General features: G+C 41.5%; 1 protein-coding gene and 1 non-coding gene across 6 annotated transcripts in view; one reads left to right on the top strand and one right to left on the bottom strand.

The window, feature by feature from the left end:
* LARP1B (La ribonucleoprotein 1B) overlaps positions 1–15,260 on the bottom strand; it is a 60,646-nt gene that overhangs the window by 10,109 nt on the left and 35,277 nt on the right. For 3 of the 5 annotated variants that reach the window (XM_070948994.1, XM_070948992.1, XM_070948996.1), the window contains 3 exons: positions 11,025–11,134; positions 10,817–10,944; positions 8,127–10,065 (listed from right to left, as the gene is read on the bottom strand). In XM_070948994.1, coding sequence (XP_070805095.1) covers positions 9,832–10,065; positions 10,817–10,944; positions 11,025–11,134 — 472 coding nt within the window. In that variant the 3' untranslated portion in view covers positions 8,127–9,831. Of the gene's footprint in view, positions 1–8,126; positions 10,066–10,816; positions 10,945–11,024; positions 11,135–15,260 lie in introns of those variants that run through there. The other 2 variants (XM_070948997.1, XM_070948995.1) reach the window with 1 other exon arrangement.
* Positions 11,343–11,529, top strand: LOC139320792 (U2 spliceosomal RNA). The gene has a single exon (XR_011600735.1). It is a non-coding gene; the product is annotated as a U2 spliceosomal RNA (small nuclear RNA).

Below are 15,260 nucleotides of genomic sequence, written 5' to 3'. Positions count from 1 at the left end.
AGGTAGACATTGTCAGTATTTTTTTCTATTAATGATTTTTATTTGAGGTGTTTTGTAATTGTTCATGCTGTTTCACCCATTTTAATGTGTGCATTTGTGCATACAAATAAGAATGTTGTGCTTTTAAAATGTATTGACATTTTTTTTTTTAATTTTCAATTTATATACCGCCCTTCTCCCTGAGGACTCAGGGCGGTGCACAGCCAGAATTAAAAACATGAAATACAAATATTAAAAAAAATTAAAATCTATATAAATTTGGCCCAAAATTTAAAAAACCACAAACCAATTAAACATTTAAAAATTTTAAAAAATTTCTTCCTAAGCCAGCCTGGCTTGCTGGAAAAAGTGGGTTTTAAGGGCACGGCGGAAGGCACTGAGGTCTTGGATTCTCCTTATCTCTGGGGGAAGCTGATTCCAGAGGGTAGGTGCCCCCACAGAGAAGGCTCTCCCCCTGGGGGTCACCAGTCTACATTGTTTGGCTGATGGCACCCTGAGGAGGCCCTCTCTGTGGGAGCGCACGGGTCGCTGGGAGGTCGTCGGTAGCAGCAGGCAGTCTCGAAGATAGCTAGGCCCTATGCCATGGAGCGCTTTAAAGGTGATAACCAACACCTTGAAGCGCACCCGGAAGACCACCGGGAGCCAGTGCAGCTCGCGCAGGAGCGGTGTTACATGTGAGCGCCATGCTGCTCCCATCACTACCTGCGCTGCTGCGTTCTGGACCAACTGGAGCCTCTGGGTGCCCCTCAAGGGGAGCCCCATGTAGAGAGCATTGCAGTAGTCAAGGCGAGAGGTGACGAGGGCGTGAGTGACTGTGCACAGGGAATCCCGATCAAGAAAGGGCCGCAACTGGCGAATCAGGCGAACCTGATAAAAGGTCCCCCTGGTTACAGCCGTCAGATGTTCCTCCAAGGACAGCTGCATATCCAGGACGACTCCCAGATTGCGAGCCCTTTCTGTGGGGGCCAAGGACTTGCCCCCAATAGTCAGTGATGGAGTCAACTGACTATATCGGGATGCCGGGAGCCACAGCCACTCAGTCTTGGAAGGGTTGAGCTTGAGCCTGTTCCTCCCCATCCAGATCCGCACAGCCTCCAGGCACTGAGACATCACTTAAAGGGCATCGTTGGGGTGGCCTGGGGTGGAGATGTACAGCTGGGTGTCATTAGCGTACTGATGGTATCTCACCCCGAAGCCACGGATGATCTCGCCCAGCGGCTTCACATAAATGTTGAACAGAAGGGGCGAGAGGACCGATCCCTGTGGCACTCCACAGACGAGAGGCCTCGAGGTCGACCTCTGCCCCCCTGCCAACACAAACTGCGACCGGTCGGAGAGAAAGGAGAACCACCGCAATATGGTGCCTCCCACCCCCAACTCTTCCAGCCGGTGCAGCATGATACCATGGTCGATGGTATCAAAAGCCTCTGAGAGGTCTAACAGGACCAGAACAGAGGAGCAACCCCTGTCCCGAGCCCTCCAGAGATCATCAACCAACGTGACCAATGCCGTTTCCGTGCTGTGCCCAGACCTGAAACCCGACTGGAACGGATCTAGATGTTTCCTCCAGGAATTGTGGAAACTGTCGCGCGACCACACTCTCAACAACCTTCGCCAGAAAGCGAAGGTTGGAGACAGGACGATAGTTGGCCAATATTGCCAGATCCAGAGACGGCTTCTTGAGGAGAGGCCTCACCACCGCCTCTTTCAAGGCAGCGGGGAAGTAACCCTCACTCAACGAAACGTTGATAACACCCTGGAGCCAGCCTCGTGTAACCTCCCGGGAAGCCAGTACCAACCAGGAGGGACACGGGTCCAGTAAACATGTGGCCGTACTAAGTCTCCCCAAAATCCTGTCCACATCATCGGGAGTCACAGCATCAAACTCCTCCCAGATAACATTTTCAAGACTATTCCTCGTCACCCTGCCCTGATCTACCCAGTCAGAGTCCAAATCCCCCCGGATCTAAGCGATTTTGTCATACAGGTATTGTCCGAAATCCTCCGCCCTGCCTTCCAGGGGATCCTCCCGCACTCCCGGATGGAGCAGGGAGCGGGTCACCCTAAACAGGGTGGCCGGACGATTCCCTGATAACGCAATAGAGGTGGAAAAGTAAACTTTGCCGTCTTTATCGCCACTAGGTAGGCCTTAATATGCGACCTTACCAGTGTTCGATCAGATTCAGCGAGACTGGCCCTCTAACCACTCTCCAGGCGTCTTTTCCGGCGCTTCATTTCCCTCAGCTCCTCAGTAAACCAAGGAGCTGCGCGGGATCGGCACCGGGTCAGAGGCCGCAAAGGCACGACTTGGTCCAAGGCCCCACCAGCCGCCCGATCCCAGGCGGCTACCAGGTCCTCAGCCGAGTCATGTGCTAGATCCTCAGGAAATGGCCCAAGCTCCATCTGGAACCTATCAGGATCCATCAGGCGCCTGGGGCGGACCCATTTTATTGGCTCCGCTTCCCTACGGCGGGGTGTAGCGGTTCGAAGGTCCAGGCGAAGGAGCGAGTACTCTGACCATGACAAGGGTTCCATGTCTATATCCCCTATAATAAGATCACTCAACCACTGGCCAGAGACAAAAATCAATTCCCCCTGTGGGTGGGGCCATGAACTAGTTGGGTCAGGTCCATGGCCGTCATGGAAGCCATGAACTCCCGAGCCGTCTCAGACGTTTCACCGATGGATGGCAAGTTGAAATCACCCATGACCATAAGCCTGGGTGTATCAACTGCCACCATGGCTATCACGTCAAGGAGCTTGGGCAGGGCCGTTGCCGCGCGGCAGGGAGCCAGGTACGCAAGCAACAAGCCCATCTGAACCCCATGACCCCATCTGATCCTTTCTGGATCGGGACGCCTTGCGCACAGTCACTCATGCCCTAGTTACCTCCCGTATGGACTACTGTAATGCTCTCTACATGGGGCTCCCCTCGAAAAGCACCCGGAGGCTCCAACTGGTCGAGAATGTAGCCGCACGGGTGATTATGGGCGCAGCTCGTTACGCCCATGTAACACCTCTCCTATGCGAGCTGCACTGCCTCCCGGTGGTCTTCCGGGTGCGATTCAAGGTGTTAGTTATCACCTTTAAAGCGCTCCATGGCTTAGGACCTGGGTATCTACGAGACCGTCTTTTGCCACCAATAGCCTCCCACCGACCAGTTCGTTCTCACAGGGAGGGACTACTCAGGGTACCGTCAGTCAAATTATGTCGACTGGCGACTCCCAGGGGGAGGGCCTTCTCTGTGGGGGCTCCAACCCTTTGGAATGAACTGCCCCCGGAGATACGGAATATCCCTGATCTCCGTGCTTTCCGCCGTGCCCTCAAGACCCTGATGTTCCAACAGGCAGGGCTAAACATACAAATATGTGAATGATTTTTTAAATGTTATCTAATTCTGGGTTTTATTTAATTGACCAAACTAAGTAATAATTTTAATTTAGCAATTTTATGATGTTTGTGTGTCTATATTTTTCTTGACTGTACACCGCCTACGGGAGAAAGGCAGTATAGAAATATAATAAATAAATAAATAAATAAATCAATCAATCAATCAATAAATCTCACAAAGAGGGATTCACATCCGGCAATCTGTGGCACAGTGGTCTCCCTCGGACTAAGACCTTCGTTAATAATAACCGCCGCCACCCCGCCCCTCCCCTGGGCCCTCGGCTGATGGAATGCTCTGAAGCCTGGTGGGCACATCTCAACCAGGTCTCCGTAATACCCGCCAGGTCCGCTCCCCCCTCCCGTATAAGATCGTGAATGAGGGGGGCCTTATTTACCACAGACCTGGCATTGCACAGCATCAGCCGAAGGCCCAGGTCCTGAGTATCTGAGCCACCTAGTATCCGAGGGGAGCCTTGGAGACCGGGGCGCGCAATAGCTCTCAAACAGTGAGTTTGTTAGCCTTTGCTTTGCTTAGTATCTCTGAAGACCCTCAAGGCTCCAGCCATTATGCATATTTCTTCACATATGTCACATCACCACATAATGAGTTAAAAATAGATGTCTAAAATGTGTATGCATACTGCTGAATTTCTTTTAGAGAAGTTTTTGTAGTTTTAAGAGCAAAGGGAGTCATAACTGGAAACCTGGAAGTTGAACTATTGAACTATTTCACATTTCTAAGTTGCCCAATTTCTCAATTATTCTTGGTGGTGTACAAATTTAAAACCAAAGAAATGCAACATCAAGCTAATGAAAAAACCAAGATGTTCATCCCAGAAATAAAAACGTCCACAGCCCATCTTAAAGACTGAGGAAAAAGCCAGGTTTCCAGGACTTATTTTTATAGAATGGTAAGGAACATTCAAATTCCCAAAGCAATGCTGTGACAGAAAAGACATGCATGTACTGTACCTCTTGGGTCTTGACTATATTGTTCAAAAGATAGGATGCAGAACATGTCAAGTGAAATCTTACAGGGTGGGTAGAGAAAGCAAGACATGGTTTATACCATATGCTATAAGAACCGGGTTTGTAGGCAATAACGAGCATTTTGAATTACACCTGTAATCCTCCTAACCAATGTGGTTTGCAAAGTAGAGTAATGCAGACTTTTCACTACTAAATTTAGCAATTTTATCCGTTTGTTTCATGCTGCCTATATAAAGTTCATACCAGCTCTGAAGTCCCTCCCAGTTTTAGTGCTATAAGGGTGGGGTGATATATGACCATAATCTGGCATGAATATAACTGCTGTCATTGCTACTTCTTGATCAGCTTAATTTTCCAATTGGTCTTCATGGACAGCCCCACATAGAGCACATTATAGTAGTACCTTTCTAAGGTAACTAAGGCATGAATGAACATGAGAAAGGTTCAGGAATGAGTGCAACTGACAGGTAAGATAAATTGAGCAAAGACCTTCCTAGCTACAGCTGCCATTTGAACAGATGCTAAAGACTTCCACATTACATAGCTGTATAATGCAACATTCACAACGAGAGATGGAAAAATGTGTCCAGAATGGCTGGGGAATTTTTCCAAGGGGCTGTTGTGGAGGGATGCTGCCACCCTACTCCACTGCTGATGCTGCACTGCAGTCTTGCCCTCCACCGTTGCCCTGCCCCTTGTGCCGCCACAGATCCTCCGCCCCATGGGCCAGATTAAGACCACCCACAGGCCAGATGTGACCTGTGGGCCATAACGTGTCCAGGTCTGATCCAGAAGGTCCATGCATCCCAGCCATGGTTACTATCTTTAATAAATTTATATGATCCTTGGACCCCAATTTCTTCAAAAACTGCCGAGTTTATGCGCTGCCTTTTAAAGAAAAAAGGTCTAAACAAATGGTTGTATATTTTTACAAAAAATCTTGAGTATGATTTATTATAGTTTGTATGTTGCTTCAATCCTGGAAACTGAGTGGCTCAGATGTGTTGATTATCATGAGCAAAAATATTTGAATTAAATAGTTTTCTTTGTTGTTAGTTGCAAAGTCATGTCAGACCCATCGCGACCACATGGACAACATTCCTCCAGGCCTTCCTGTCCTCTACCATTCTCTGGAATCCATTTAAGCTCATGCCTACTGCTTCAGTGACTCCATCCAGCCACCTTATTCTCTGTCGTCCCATTCTTCTTTTGCCCTCAATCTTTCCCAGCATTAGGCTCTTCTCCAGTGAGTCCTTCATTATTAGGTGGCCTAATGAGTTTTCTTACAATCACTAATAAAACTGTTTACTTCTTTCTTTAAGGCAGTTCTTTTGTATAATTCTACAGTTTTCAACAGTGTAGATCCAAATGATTTAAGAATCTGGCTATTCCAATTTCCTAGGACAAATGGCACCACAAATAGATTTTTCAGGAGACACCATAGTCACTTCCAATAGAAGTTGACAAGAAGCATTTCTAGAATTTGCCTATGTGCAATTTTTCTATGAAAAATTACCCAGCTATTATTCATTTTATGAAACCTTTGTCTATCAAAAGGTATGAGGAAACCTAGGCCATTTGCTTAGGTACAACTGCCAAATGATTATTTTCAGCAACAAAAAATCCAGATACTTCTATGATCTTTTATTGCTAATCTTTTTTTATGGAATAAATGTTTAGTTTATGTATTTAAAACAAATTGTATTTAAGCATATACCTAATGTTCAGGGATATTAACTGAATATCTGTCACATGAACATTTTGCTAGAAAATTTGAGCACTTTAACCCTTCCTACCCAATATAGAAATAAAAACTGATTTCAAATAATGTTGCCTCTTTGATGAGTCCATTAAAAAGGAGGCAATCATTTTTAACCAGGTGTGGGGTTTTTTTTTGAGGGATTGTTTTTCTTTTTGTGACCAAGGGTTTGTAAGGGAAATTACTGGTAACATGGTACTAGAGTAGGTGGGGGCAAATATTTTCAGTCAGATTTTTTTTGTGATTTGGGAGATGAGCTAAACTGCAAAATCAGTTTAGTCCTCCATGTAACTTTTCAATTCCTTTTACAACCTGGAAACTGGGAAGGGAGTATATAGGATCTTTTGAGTTTCAAGTAATGTTAAAATATCCATTTATACCTTAGAATCCCTAACTTGTCCATATCTATAAACTACAGTCTGATCTTACTTGTAGGGGCTTTTTGGGGTCATGGATTGCTCAGAGGCCGTTCACATCAATGCCAGTTTAAAAAACAGGGTGAATCCCATTTTTTCCAGGGTTTTTTTTATCGTCAAGCACATAATTGATAAGAAGCTAGACAGCTGTACAACTATAATCCACTCTAATGTTAGCTAACTAAACTACCAAAGGGAAAGAGAGAGATCAGGATCATCATCTTGTGATTGTTATACACTTTCTTGCTGAATATGAACAAAATACTGTAATAGATAACGGCAGAGGAAGTTAAAGTAAAACTATTTCTATGTCATACTTTATTAAAAAAGATAATTATGTGTAAAATTGTCTTATACTGGCAGCATCCATGTATTATATTTCTTCAATATTAGAATTTTAATTTTAATTAGATATATAGAACAATATATAGCAAAAAGAGAGAAAGTAGTGTCATGGCTATGTGAACTTGAAAGGTAAGAGATTAGAAGTCTATTTAAATATCCCCTGTTTACTGGACTTAATGACAGCCAATACATTTCTGTTTTTCCCACAAAAGATTAATAGTGTCTTGTCTGGACAGGTGAATAGTATTCATAACATTTTGGAACCAAGCTATGTAAAGATTGTCATCCACATAGTTTTCATCTTAGAGAAATATAGTAAAAAAGAGTGTTCTCAATGGTATTCTAATTTTGGAATACCACGCTCTTAACCTTTTATTTCATTTTACCTTGTAAATTCCATTTGACTTGTTTTGTATTTGTACGCTTTCAGGTAATACAATCTCCCTCTTGTTATACAGTATTACATTTTTATAAAGCATCACTAGAATTTTGATTCAAAAGTAAGATAGACATTCTTATTTTTTAAAAATCAACAAGATGATGTTGTAGTCTGGATGTTGGGAAAGAGTATCTACACACATCTCTTATGCACAGAGCAACTGTCTGCATCCAAGTCATAGTGAAGGATACAGCAGAGGGAGGAAAAGTAATTCTAGAACCTTGGTAACATCTGAATACGGTAAGAGCTGTGCATTTTCAAAATTTATAATATTCAATGTAAGAATATACTTAGAAAAGTCTCTTCTATCCCATTTCACTCCTGTTATCATTTGGATAATAAAACAGTTTTGTTACTCAGAGTGAAGCTAGTATTTTGGCTTTTCATGTGATTCTAAAAATATAATTAAGAACAAAGTTCAACTTCAGAGTTTCATTTCTATAATTGAACTTTTTGGAGAAACATGTATGAACAATTCTACCAACAGGATATATAACTGACTTGGACAATGGGCAATTCATCTAGTGCAGTGATGGAAGCTTCAATTTAGCCAAAAGATGCTGCTGAACTATCAGTAGTCCTTACCTTGAATCTATAAGAATTGTAGCTCAAAAACTTCTGGAAAGACATAGGTTCTCTTTCATGAGCTTTCATGATCGTGATCATGATAATCAACATTATTTTAATTTATTGCTAGAAACAGTCCTAGGTATTTTAATTCAGAATAGTAAAAAATTATCATACTGAGTTAAACAAAATTGCTTAAGAACACATACAACACCATAGCGAGGGTTTTTTTTGTATTTTTATAAAATCTGCAAATATACCACAAAGAATGCATACTAAAAGCTAATATTCACACATTTGATTTAAAGAAATGAATGTAAATATAATTCTTTTATATACAGCTTAAATCCAAATTTACAACTGCATCATTTTCATGGAGGAGGTGGCATAGATTGAACAGAGATTTGAGTTGTAGAACTTCAGCAAACTGAAAAGATGCTATATAAAACTGGTATCATGAATTCCTAGTGTCTTCAAAAAATAGAGCAGTTCTTAAATGCTAATTTCCATTAGAAATAGCTGGGAAATCCACTTATTTTCATATTAAATATGCACATATATTCATAATTGTTAAATTCAGAATCTCAAGCAATATTTCAGGAATATATAATGGACTTCATAAAGTTTCCAGCACAGAAATCCAATCTACATGTTGGATCACTTAGGGTATTTCCCAGCAATAAGGCATCAACAATAGTAGGCTTTATTTGTGAAAGTAACCTGAAGACTGCTAAATATATGTTTTGCTGTATCTAATAAAAATGCACCTATTTCTACCACTTTCTTCCATTTTATGGAAGAATGATTTCCATTCCCTTATTTTAAGTATTTAAATCACAATAACTACAATTAGTTATTTCATGGATGCTTCCTATTAATTTTCACCTCCTGACATAAATAATGTGTATTCAATGAATCATTTACATTTAAAGAAAGTGACACTTTGGCCAATTACAGTACAGTTGGTCTTAGGTAAAACAAGGGATTTTAACCATATTTAAAGCGATTTTGACATTAATTATTTTAGTCTAGGTACATTTTCTTCTAAATCCCTTTTAAATTAAAACTGTGTCAAATATTAAAATATAATTAAATTGTTTAAATAATCTCTCCTAGAAATGCAAGTCACTTATACAATAGAGAAATTAAACAGAAAAATACAAGTATTTCTTCAAACTGGAGGATGATTAGAGACCTATTTATCTTTTTATCCTTTTTCTCAAACATATATATATATAAAATTTACTAAATTTATGACAAGACAGTCATAATTCATCCTCTTTGCAAACTACTTTGCTTAAGTAGAAATAAGAATCGGCATTAAAAAAAATCTTTAAAACTAAACAACCTGTTCCTAAATTAAAAACTCCATACTCAACTCAAAACCCTGAAACAAAAGAAACAGAAAGCAAAACAGATTTCAGAACTAGGTGTTGGAAGAGCATGTGTTATTATTGAAAAAATGCATTTCTCAATTTAAATGCATGTATTCTCTATGTCTCTCAAAACTATTTTCTTTTTGGCTTTTATAAGTAGAACTAATGATAGATAACCTGATGGTAAAACATTCCTACACTACAAAAAGAATATAACTTCTTCAAAAAAATATGAGCTGGATTGTAAGGCATTCCAAAGTATTTATATATATATACCATTGGAATGCTGCTGTTGCTGCTGTAAACAGTAAATTGGGATAGCAACACAGAGTAATAGTTATTTCCCAAGGATCTCTCATGATGCTTGAACTCAATATAATTGAACAAAGGGAATTTACTTGGAATTTAATCTTGTCAGAAAGCAGATGCAATTCTTTTTTTTCCTATACATTTGTTTTTAATCAAGCTTTAAAATAGCTTTCCCTGAAGATCCTTGAGCTAAAATACTGGCATTAGGAGTTGATCTTAAGGTTCAAGCTTACTGAAAGTCTACTGCTCAGTTATATCACATCTTGATTTTGTGGCAGTACTATTCTGGTGTATGCTGTTATTCAACTCCTGTACAGTATTTGTAGTGGGAAAATTTATTGGGACCCACGTCTGAGAAACAGCTGTGGAATTACCAGCAAGGATCTTGGAAGCAGTGTTGGATTGATGTCTGCGATGATCACTTTCCTCACCAGGTAAATGCCTTTTTCTCCCAGATTCTTCATTAATCGGAGGCTAAAACAGAGAAGGGCATCTTATTACCATTTACCAGAATGCTCTGATAATTAAATATATAATCAATATATTATTTTTAAGTTCTCGATATTTTGAATATTATATATTCAAAAACAGTTGAAGGGTTAGCCTAGTGCCACAATGAGAATATGTTAAGAATTTAATCTTTGTACATACTAAGTCAGTGATGGCTAACCTTTCCTGGCCTGAGTGCCCGAAGTGTACGCATGTGCGAGTGAATGTGCGCACAAGCCCAAACTCAAATGCAATGTGCATGCAGCTGCCGCATGCACCCCATGCCCACACGTGTGCACGCCCTGCATGTGCCCTGCCCCGTGCATGCAGCCCCCTGCATGCATCCCAACCCCGTGCATGCATCCTGCCCCCGCACATGCGTGTGCGGCCCCCCTACATGCACCCCACTCCCTGCACATGTACGGCAGAGACCTGAAGACCAGATGGCCAGCGGGAGGTGTGCATGTATGCGCGGCGGAACTGAGCTGGGGTGACAGAGAGGGCGCTGCGTGCACCTCTGGCATGCATGCCATAGGTTCACCATCACAGTACTAAGTCATTCTTTGTTCTTGTACAACAGTCTCCATCTGGTATTTCAGCCATGCACATTTGTTCTGAATGGATTATAGATACATCTAATGATGATGTTACTGGCCCTTCTCCTTTTTGTTCTTTTAAACAAATTGTGCTCACAGTTTATTTAAATTAATTTGTTTGAGAGAATGTCAATACTCACATCAACTCTGAAATCTTCCAATCTTTTAAAATTGCATAGGTATTCCTGAAGTTTGGGATCAATAGGTGGAGTTTTAGACTGTGAATACTTCAGATAAGCCCAAAATTTTTCTAGCCCATAAAGTTGGCCTAAAAAAGAACAGATTAGCATATAAAAAATATGAAGCAAGAAGTTTAAACAATATCATGCAAAAAATATAAAAACGCACCAGATTCATAATCTCTTTTTGTTTCTTCTTGGAAATCTTTGAAGATCTCTTGCCTGAACTTCTTTTCCAGCCCATAACTATAAAAACGGAACAAGCATTCCAGGCCATACCTAAAAAACAAGAAATAAATAGATAAGTAGTCTATTTAACTCCATGTGACTTTTTTTTTTCTTGCTTTCTTATAATGTAGACAAGCAGAAAAACATTCAGTTCTTTTTGTTTGTGTTGTTTCATTATCATCACTCTAGTCACTGTCTATTCCCTGCAGGATGAAGGCCTCTTCTGCATGTTTCCAACCAATACGGTCTTAAGCTTTCTTTTGCTTCTTGGCCTTTTGGCTAAGATCAAGTGTAGCATCTGCCAAAGGTGCTTCAACAAGTACAGAGTGAAGGGTCTGAATACTTATGCCAACATCATATTTCAGTTTTTTCTTTTTAGTAAATATACAGACATTTCTAAAATTCTGTTTCCACTTTGTCATTATGGGGTACTGAGTGTAGATTAATGAGAAAAAAAAATTCACCTGCAGCATAACACAATTGACAAAGGTGAAGGTGGTCTGAATACTTTCTGAATGCACTGTATATCCTGCTTAAGCTGTAGACCAACTACCGTTTTTAGTTATTTAAAAGAAAAAAGGCTTATTGAAGGGAAATTAACTTATTCCTCCAAAAAGTACGTCTCACAAACTGTCCTTTTAATTCATTCTTAGCTACAGTGTAAATACTTGTAAATTTTATATTTGGGATTTGCACAAATTTTGATAAAGCCCTGAACAAAAGCTAAACACTCATGTAATAAGTTGATAAGTTTTAGAATAGAGCAAACTTGAAAATAATAAAGTTTTTCCAGTTTTGCTAAATAAATCAAACATTACAATCTGCTAAATTCTACTTGTCAAAAGGGACAAAAAAGAATACAAGGCAGCTATTAGAATAGTGGTCCCCAACTTTTCTGGTTCCACGAACCAGCAGCAGTGGCGGGTGCAGTGGAAGAATGATCTCCCACACATTCCCAAATGAATCTTTATGCTCTTATCCGCCACTTATATGACCCAATTTGCAGAGAGAAAAAAATGGCAGGAATTCTGTATCAGTTCCTGGAAGATGGATTAATTAAAATCAGTTTGTTAGTAGATAATGACATCATTTCTATGTGCCAAGACATCAGGTGAGCAATAATAACAAGTCAAACAGCTTGTTAAACAGCTGAAGAATTAAAGAAAAACACAATGTGGGAATTTTCAAAATAGAGTGAAAAAAGGACTGGGATTCTTAGAATCACCTTGGAATCTACTATTGCTCAGAGTCTGAATATATGGCTTATAGGAAATAATTATAAAATTAGCAGCAAATTAGATTTAAAATGTATGAAATTATGCATATTATGCATGATAATTTAGACATGAAGTATATTACTAGTAGAGTTCTGAACCCAGGAATTAAAAATTTGAATAATTTGTTGCAAACCTTAATTCAGTTACAGTAGCAAAAAACAGCTATTGTTACACATTGGGAACTTTATAAAAAATGTATCAGCTCTAGAATGCCTTTATATAAAAGTATAATGTGAATACATTAGGAATACCATATACCATTCTATCAACCTATTTCTAAAAGTTATAACAGAAAAACAGAGTTGGAAGGGACCTTGGAGGTCTCCTTACCAACCGCTGTTCAACAGGAAACCATACCATTTTTCAGACAAATCTATAACATTTAAGAAAAATATAATTAATTCTAATAATTATAGTTATAGAACTAGTGAATTCAAAAATAAAAAAATATTCAAAAATTAAAAGAATCTTTGTTTAAAAAACATAAGTAGGAAAAGTAAAATTATAAATTATATACATATATACATATACATATATATATATACATATACATATACATGTACATGTACATGTACATGTACATGTATATATATATATGTAGGTCTTTGGTTATTCGGGTTTTCTCCTAGAAGCACGAAGCCGAAAACACCAGCCTGAAGATGAAGAATTTTATTTATTTATTTATTTATTATTAGATTTTTATACCGCCCCCTCTCCCGAAGGATTCGGGGCAGTGAACAGCCAGATTAAAAAACATACAATATAAACATTAAAATACATTTAAAACAAAATTAAATCCGAAATGGCTCCCCAATTTAAAACATCTTACCCATAACCCTATAATTAAAACAAATTTAAAATTTCCACATTAAAAGGAGGAAGATTTAGGCCAGGCCAGCTTGATAAAATAGAAAAGTCTTAAGCGTGCGGCGGAAGGTGCGCAGATCCGGGATCCTCCGTATCTCCGGGGGGAGCTCGTTCCAGATCGTAGGTGCCCCCACAGAGAAGGCTCTCCCCCTAGGGGCCGACAGCCAACATTGTTTGGCCGACGGCACCTGGAGGAGCCTCTCTCTATGGGAGCGTACTGGCCGGTGGGAGGCTATTGGTGGTAGCAGGCGGTCCCGTAAATAACCAGGTCCTAAGCCATGGAGCGCTTTAAAGGTGATAACCAGAACCTTGAAGCGCACCCGGAAGACCACCGGGAGCCAGTGCAGCTCGCGCAGGAGAGGTGTTACATGGGAACCCCACGTCGCTCCCATTACTACCCGCGCGGCCGCACTCTGCGCCAGTTGGAGCCTCCGAGTGCACCTCAAGGGGAGCCCCATGTAGAGAGCGTTGCAATAGTCCAGACGAGAGGTAACGAGGGCATGAGTGACTGTGCGTAGGGAGTCCCGATCTAGAAAGGGACGCAACTGGCGGATCAGGAGAACCTGATGAAAAATCCTCCCGGTCACGGCCGTCAAATGCTCTTCTAAAGACAGCCGTGAATCCAGGAGGACACCCAAGTTGCGAGCCCTATCCATGGGGGCCAATGATTCGCCAATAGTCAGCGATGGCACCAGCTGACTATATCGGGACGTCGGAAACCACAGCCACTCGGTCTTGGATGGGTTGAGTCTGAGCCTGTTCCTCCCCATCCAGATCCATACGGCCTCCAGGCACTGGGACATCACTTCAAGGACATCGTTGGGGTGGTCTGGGGTGGAGATGTACAGCTGGGTGTCGTCAGCGTACTGATGGTACTTCACCCTGAAACCACGGATGATCTCACCCAGCGGCTTTACATAAATGTTGAACAAAAGAGGCGAGAGGACCGATCCCTGCGGCACCCCACATATAAGGGGCCTCGGGGTCGACCTCTGCCCCCCCCGTCAACACAGACTGCGACCGGTCGGAGAGAAAGGAGGAGAACCACCTTAGTACGGTGCCTCCCACCCCCAACTCTTCCAACTGGTGCAGCATGATACCATGGTCGATGGTATCAAAAACCGCTGAGAGATCTAACAGGACCAGGACAGAGGAGCAACCCCTGTCCCGAGCCCTCCAGAGATCATCAACTCCTTAAGGGCGGCAGGGAAGACACCCTCGCCCAGTGAAGCATTTATAATCCCCTGGAGCCAGCCTCGCGTCACCTCCCGGGAAGCCAGTACTAACCAGGAGGGACACTGGTCCAACAAACATGTGGTTGCATTCAATCTACCCAGAATCCTGTCCACGTCATCTGGGGTCACAGGATCAAACTCAGCCCAGATAACAGTCTCAAGACCTGCCTCCGTCACCCTCGCTGGAACTACCCAGTCAGAGTCCAGACCTTCCCGAATCTGAGTGATTTTGTCATGCAGATACTGAACAAAATCCTCGGCTCTTCCCTCCAAGGGGTCCTCCCGCGCTTCCTGGTGGAGCAGGGAGCGGGTCACCCTAAACAGGGCGGCTGGGCGATCTGATGACGCAATAAGAGCAGTAAAATGAGTACATTTTGCTGCTTTTATCGCCACTAGGTAATTCCTAATATGAGATCTTACCAATGTCCGGTCCGATTCAGAAAGACTAGCCCTCCAACTACTCTCTAGGCGTCTTTTCCGGCGCTTCATCTCCCTCAGCTCCTCGGTGAACCAAGGAGCCAGGCGAGATCGGAGCCGGGTCAGAAGAATAAGACTTCGTCGAAACGTCACCAAGACACTTCCAATTTTACGCGGGAGAAAACCTGAATAACCAAAGACCTACATACAAACACCCGTGAAAACCTCAGAAAACATACATACATACATACATACATACATACATACATACATATATACATCTATACATATATATAGAGAGAAACAGCATTGAGCAACAAGGCAAGACAATAGGAATGATGTTCACATTGAGTACAATTAATATTTGAAATTTAAAGAATA

This window comes from Pituophis catenifer, unplaced genomic scaffold (genome assembly GCF_029215685.1).
Source record: "Pituophis catenifer annectens isolate HBS135680 unplaced genomic scaffold, rPitCat1.0.hap2 SCAF_8, whole genome shotgun sequence".
In the NCBI taxonomy this organism is placed as follows: domain Eukaryota; kingdom Metazoa; phylum Chordata; class Lepidosauria; order Squamata; family Colubridae; genus Pituophis; species Pituophis catenifer.
Note: the sequence above shows the minus strand (reverse complement) of the source record. Positions and strands in the feature narration are given on the sequence as shown.